Source organism: Diadema antillarum, unplaced genomic scaffold, assembly GCF_040938485.1.
Source record: "Diadema antillarum isolate AM-2024a unplaced genomic scaffold, OU_Dant_1.0 seq00002921_RagTag, whole genome shotgun sequence".
Classification (NCBI taxonomy): domain Eukaryota; kingdom Metazoa; phylum Echinodermata; class Echinoidea; order Diadematoida; family Diadematidae; genus Diadema; species Diadema antillarum.
Genome location: NW_027273514.1, coordinates 701 through 7711, shown reverse-complemented (window position 1 = coordinate 7711; position 7011 = coordinate 701). Strand labels below are relative to the sequence as shown.

The 7011-nt window shown below is 40.6% G+C and overlaps 1 protein-coding gene across 1 annotated transcript; it reads right to left on the bottom strand.

The window, feature by feature from the left end:
- Window positions 1-252: 252 nt before the first annotated feature.
- Window positions 253-6508, bottom strand: LOC139715146 (carbohydrate sulfotransferase 14-like). Its single transcript, XM_071626755.1, has 2 exons — window positions 6341-6508; window positions 253-948 (listed from the first exon to the last, which is right to left on the bottom strand). Exons 1-2 carry the CDS (start codon window positions 6506-6508, stop codon window positions 253-255), a joined length of 864 nt encoding a protein of 287 aa, XP_071482856.1.
- Between the last annotated feature and the right edge of the window lie 503 nt (window positions 6509-7011).

The following is a 7011-nucleotide window of genomic DNA, read 5'->3' as shown; positions in this document are numbered from 1 at the left end:
ATACATCGTGGCATACGAGATTTATCAGTTTGAATAGTGACGTCAGTGATTTGGCTTGCTTTTTTTTAGGGAGTAAGGAATTCATCCAAGTTTGGACTTGTATCACAATCGCTCGATATTAAATCACGTGTTTCTTTTGCACTGAAATCTTAGCTATACATTATGTTATCTTCTCTCACAGTGTATGATATTCATTGAAACACTTATATCAAACGAAGTCGGGTGTCAATTCGCATCAACTCGAAACTTCTGTCAAGCGAAATCATCGAATATCTTCTCCACATCTGCTATAGATTTCGGTCGGTAGTATCCGAAAAGCATAAAATCTAGACTGTAATAATCACAGACTTTATGAAATAGTTCTTCTGTTAATTGGTGATAAAACGATACTATCAGTTTTTTGTCATTTGAGACTCGATGCCGATCTTCGTATTCCTTTTGGTATGTCCCGAATTTCTCAATACCCAGTTCATGCTGAAGGAAAGCCATGTCATCTTGGGAGGTTTCTAGTTTGACTATGATGTCATAATCATGTTCACAAGGTCGGCTACGTATATACTGAGGAGTCCAGTGTGGGTCGGTTCCCCGGGTCCAGTTGTTTTTTGTGACAAACCCTGCAAATTCTGGAAACGTTACATGTCTTGCACCGACTTTCCCAGACCGAGCTTCAAGTATCTTTGCTGGGATGTCCTTGCGAAATTTGTCAGTATGTTCGATGAATTTATCACGGTATCCTGATAAGAAGCGTATCAGCGGGTGTCGGACGGTTACAATTTTTGTGTAATGCCGCAGTCGAAAAGTTAGTTCGTGCACTTGGTTCTTCGAGAAAAATGAAAGAGGTGCCTTTGGCTTGTACTGTTTGCGTGCCAGCTGAGGCGGAAGGTTGGTGATTCTTCCCTGTTTTTCCGCCATGGACATCAGGAATCTCCTCCAGTTTGAAGAACCACACTGTATGGAATGAATTATTGGATATAAAAACTATTACTTATTATGCACGAAATAAATACAAATACAGTAACCGCATGGATAAAGGTGTTATGAGAGGGCAATAAAGTGCTAGTAATTCATCGTGAAAATATGTGCCGAATCACTGAATTTCTAATAAAAGGAAACAGGCAGTCGCATTATAGACAGTAAAAGTGATATTATATGGATGGCATCTCAACAAGAGTAGCGGAGATTGACGCTCCCCTGAGCTCTTCAGGGCCTCACAGAAATCTCATTTTTATCATACTGAATAGAAAGACGATGATTGCAAAGAGTGCCCTTAAATAGTACCCCTGCCCTATGATTGCCTATCGAGGGCACTGTCATGAACAACTCACATTGGAGGTACATCATTTACGACTTGGTTATTCTACTCATAAGCGGCGATACGGGGGGGGGGGGACGTCTCCCCCTTGATTATTTTTACAATAATGATACTATCAATACACAGACTTTTGTACAGCGCATTTCCCATCCAACTTATCAATGCTAAAAACATAATAACATCTTCTCAATGATGAGGTCTTTGAAAATTGATAGTAAGGGTGATGACCGGAGTTCCTTTGACCGGGTTTAGTATTCCATGCTGATGGTTCACAAAATGAGAAACTACTCTCATCAGCCTGAGTTTTTGCACTTGGTATCTGGAGGACCGTGGTATCCATTGGAGAGCGCAGTTTGTAAGTCGAACGATGGGGAGAGTGTGATAGATATCTAAGAGCAGACATGTTTGTCTTATTTTTTTTTTGCAGTTTGGTAGGGTTTTTTTTTTTTTTGGTAGATCTTGTTTCTGAAAACACATTTACCTACAAAAGGTAGAACCTCAGTTTACCTAATCACCTTCCAGCTATGAAATTAAAGGAAAGATTTCAGTCCAAATGACAAAAGTTGTTACATTTTCTGTCACTTTTTAAGTGTCCGATTAATGATATGAGAGGCAATTAAACTTTTAATTGTCCTTAACATTATAGCAACTTACAGACATCAGCCCTGTTTTAACAGACCTTACCCCGACGACGTAATGACAACGTCCGGGGAACAAAATTCCTCGCCTCGTGCAATGAAAACCGCAAAAGAGAACGAGGGGTTCCGTTTTAAGAGATACACAACGAAAACCTTCTCCAGGTAGGTTCCAAACAACCTACAAGACCTACCTGTTCAAGCGCGAAGGGTGCGGTATCAATCCATGCACGTTATCGTCGAGCGGTGTGTCATTCCGTTTGGACCATGGAGCTACTAAACTAGTCGCTCCATGTTTACACTATTGCGCATGTGTGTTGAATGTATCAGAAGAATGTTACTGCGAGAATGTTTTAAATTTAACAGAGAAGGGTTGTCGAGGTAATGTCGGGGTAATTACCCTAGCTGGCTAAGGTAAAATTTGGCAAAAGTTACCGCGGTAACCTGGTAAAGTCCGAGCAACATATTGCGAGACCCGTTTTAAGAGGTAGGGTTAAAAAATGCCCGGGCACTTATAGCGGCAACTGTAATTTGTGAGGCTCTGTAAAAACGGGGCTTTATTTGCAAAAAAAAAAAAAAAAAAAAAAAAAAAAAAAAAAGTTTCATTGATGTTGCTCAGATGTCTTACTCTGCCTCGGGACTGAGTGCATAATCACGACATGTTCAGATATGTACTCCTGAAATCTCTTTCGTTTCATAGAACTTTTTATTACAGCACCCCCCCCCCCCCAAAAAAAAAAATAAAATAGAATAAAAAATAAAAAATAAAAAATAAAAAAAATAAAAATAAATAAAAAAAGATATTCAAAATGTTAAAGTACTAGTAAATATGAGGGGGATCCTCATGTAGTCTGTTGGTTGGTCGGTCTGTTGCAAATTTTGCTGATCAATCTTTTTCAATTTCTGAACGATTGAGTTTAAATTTGTCATACATGTTGGCAGTATGTACAAGGTGTTACAAGAAACATTTCCCACTTTTGATCCTTAATAGTTCGAAAACTATACATCAGATAACACTGTCACTGATATGAGTAATAGCTGAATAGTGTACAATTTAGTTGGAGGTAATTTGAATATGAGAGCATGAATCAGTTTCGTTAAACTCATGATCAATTTTAAAGTTAAGATCTAGATTTTGGTCAAATTTGAACCCTCTGTACAAATTGAAATTTACACAAGAACCAATGATGTGTATGTGAGTGTGTACTTACAATGACGCTGAACAATAAACATGAATACCACGAATACCACCTTTTCAGAGCTCTACTGACTAGGCTTCTAGACTCTTGCTGCAAGGCACATGAATGCTTCATTAATAATTCATGATGGATTGTCCTGGGCACTGCTAGTCTGAATTCATGGTAAAGGGTAAAATGCATGCACAGGAAAAAAAAAATAAAGCCCCATCAGTCACATATAAACACGGATCCTCAAAGATCTACACGATGATCTGGGAAGTTCCGGGGTAGCTTCGACCTCAATGGAGCGTCGACGAGCGTTGATAGGACTGTACACACGGTATCAACACGGCAGCTACACGGATAAGGCCGGAAGAGCGCGGCGTCTAAACGGACAAACACGGCATCTACACGGATCAACACGGCAGCTACACGGCAGCCACACGGACCATCCCGGATTGCTCGGCCAATACAGCAGTCCCCGGATGACGCCGGATGTTTTTGACATCCAAGTTGCCGTGTTGGCCTCCCGGATGTCCAAGGATGCCCAAGGAGTCAACACGGATCTCTCCTCGGATCACCTCTGATCAAATCTGGGGTGATCCGGCATATCTATGTGACTGCGGCATGTCTATGTGATCCGGGGTGATCCGGGGAGAGATCCGCGTTGACGCTTTGGGCGTCCTTGGACATCCGGGAGGCCAACACGGCAACATTTGGAGGTCAAAAACATCCGGCGTCATCCGGGGACTGCCGTGTTGGTAGAGCAACCCGAAATGGTCCGTGTGGCTGCCGTGTAGCTGCCGTATTGATCCATGTAGATGCCGTGTTGGTCCGTGTAGACGCCGCTCTCTTCCCGTCTTATCCGTGTAACTGTCGCGTTGATACCGTGTTTACAGTCATATCAACGCTCGTCGACACTGCATCGAGGTCGAAACTATCCCGGAACTCCCCGGATCATCGTGTAGATCCTTGAGGATCCGTGTTTATATGTGACTGGGGCCTGCAGCATATGTTTTCATGTGTTTGCATATACTACAGTCAGGATGAATGAAGACTAGCTGTGACAGTGTAACTTCTTGTGAATATGTAGGCCTAATAGAGCAATCCAATCCTGGCCATTGTAAAGGACCATTGTCAGGGTGTTAACCACACACCACATACACACAAACTGACCCCTGTGCAAAATTAAAATTTTGTACAGAGGTTTGAAAACAGCGAAATCTGAAACCTAACTTCAAAATAAATCTTGAATTTAATGAAACTGATTTATGGTATCATTTTTAAATACATGTAACTCTAACGAAATTGTACACTATCCAGCTATTGCTCATATCAATGTCAGTGTTATAATATATATTTTTTGATGTAATAGGGATCAAAAGTGGGAAATGTTTTTGTACCATAGAGCAATCCAATCCTGGCCATTGTAAAGGACCATTGTCAGGGTGTTAACCACACAGCAAATACACACCAACTGACCCCTGTGCAAAATTAAAATTTTGTACAGAGGTTTGAAAACAGCGAAATCTGAAACCTAACTTCAAAATAAATCTTGAATTTAATGAAACTGATTTATGGTATCATTTTCAAATACATGTAACTCTAACAAAATTGTACACTATTTAGCTATTGCTCATATCAATGTCAGTGTTATAATACCGGGTGTCCCAAAAAAGCGGAACGGTGGATTTTCAGTACCCTGCGGTCTAAAAGTTGTATATCTTTTGACATCATGAGAAAAAGCATCTTCCGCAGAAGACTATGATACCCAAATCATTTAATTTGGTTCAGTACTTTTTATTCTACGCCAATTTCTGAAAATGCAGTCATTGTCAAATTTCGCCGGATTTTTGCGACTTAATGAGATAATAATTTGAGTGCGACACGCGATCCATACGGTGAATATTGTTTAAGCTCGGTGATCCATGTCAACAAAAGATACAGCTTTCACATTGGTCACGGGCCAAGAAAAACAGTGTGTGTGTGTGTGTGTGCTCGCGCGTTCCCAATATGAAAGCGTTATCTTTTGTTGACATGGATCAACGAGCGTGCACAATTCACCGTATGGAACGCGGGTCGCACTCAAATTATTATCTCATAAGTCGCAAAAAATTGAAAATGACTGCATTTACAGAAATTGGCGTAGAATAAAAAGCTTTCAACCAAATTTAATGATTTTGGTGTCATGGTCTTCTGCGGAAGATGCTCTTTCTAATGATGTCAAAAAAATATCACTTTTAGAACGCAAGGTACTAAAAATCCACCGTTCCGTTGTTTTTTTTTGGGACACCCGGTATATAGTTTTTGATGTAATAGGGATCAAAAGTGGGAAATGTTTTTGTAACACCTAGTACATGTGCAAGACACATTTTCGTCAGTGTCGGGCAATGCGTTGCCATGGTATTAGCATTGTTTATACAACCGTATCATTTTTTTTAGAAGAGGCTTACTCAATCCATTTTAGAGCATTTGATTTTAAATTTGGCACATGTAACCTTCTTTAGATTTGCAAAACATCCTTTGTTACTGTTTTTTTTTTGTTATAAATTTTCCAACAAAGGCGTGTGCCAGAGATCGTTGAATATCAATTGTAAAATTAGCAAAAGCGCCCTAGTGTGGGAGGGGGATAACCCTTATACCCCCCCCCCCCCCCCACCACCACCACCATCCCGCTCGTCATTGAGCTCCCTCGCTTGCGTGTGTAAATCCCCATAGCAAGCCATAAATGCAGAATGAGCATTAGAATTTGACATAGGGCATTCAAGCTGATATAGCACATTGCTAAAGGGTAGGCCTGTACATATTCAACTAGCGCATTCAATTTAAGACTTTGTTTACATGTAGGGCTACATGGAACTATATATGTAAAAAGATCATTTCATTTCAAACAAAACAATTAATCAAGGAGTTACCATGGAGGAAGAAGGGACAAAAACAACTGTTTCACTCAGTTTACTGTATTTAATTAACCTGCTTGGTTTGATTTTATTAGCTATGGCAGTATGTACTTTTGGGTTGACTCGAGGAATTCCTTTTTCGGGCGAGGTTGCTCCTAAAAGATGAGTATATGACTAACCATATCGTATCTACTAACTGCGCACTACGATTTGTCCTTGTATATTGTGCTGTCATCTGCTGCACTTCTAATATGATTTCCTCGTCTTCTTCGTCTTTCATTTTAGAAATTTACTCTACTGCCATATCACCCTTACCTTAAAGATAACAGCTGAAATGAATCTGAATTTGTCATTGAAAAGCATGGAGTCCAGATTCCCTCGGTGTTCGGTGACGTCTCGCACATCGGAAGGGTTAGAGTAGTCGAGTTTGCGTGAACCAACAGCAGAGCACGCCTCATGTAGGCGAGTCCTCCGTGATGACATAATCCTTCGCATTTCCTCGATGAACTAGTCGACATGCACATGTATAGATATAAAATGTGTGATCTCCGGGTTAACATCAGATCTGCTTCAATTTGAGAGAGATTTTTAGTAGGGAGAAACAATTGTTAATCAATATCATCGTCTTAATCATAAGAATCATCACTTTCGATCGGTTCACTGCTTTCTTCATCGCTTTCTTTTTTACTGCCATAATCAACTTGATTATTTTATTCCAGCTCTAATCTAATTAGAATGATGCCTGACATAAAAAATGTCGGGGCAGCAAGAAGATGCTTATACCACCTATTTCATAATCATAAGGCATGGCCAATATACAATGGTTTCAGTCTCAAATTTAAAAGCGTGGGAGGACTGGTGACTGAACGCTTCCAAAGCGAATCGTGCCGTCCTAGACCGAGTAGGAAGCGTGCCACGCAGAGGACCGGCGCGCCGGTCCTCTGCGTGGCACGCTTCCTACTCGTTACGCTAAACTGAGGCACGCT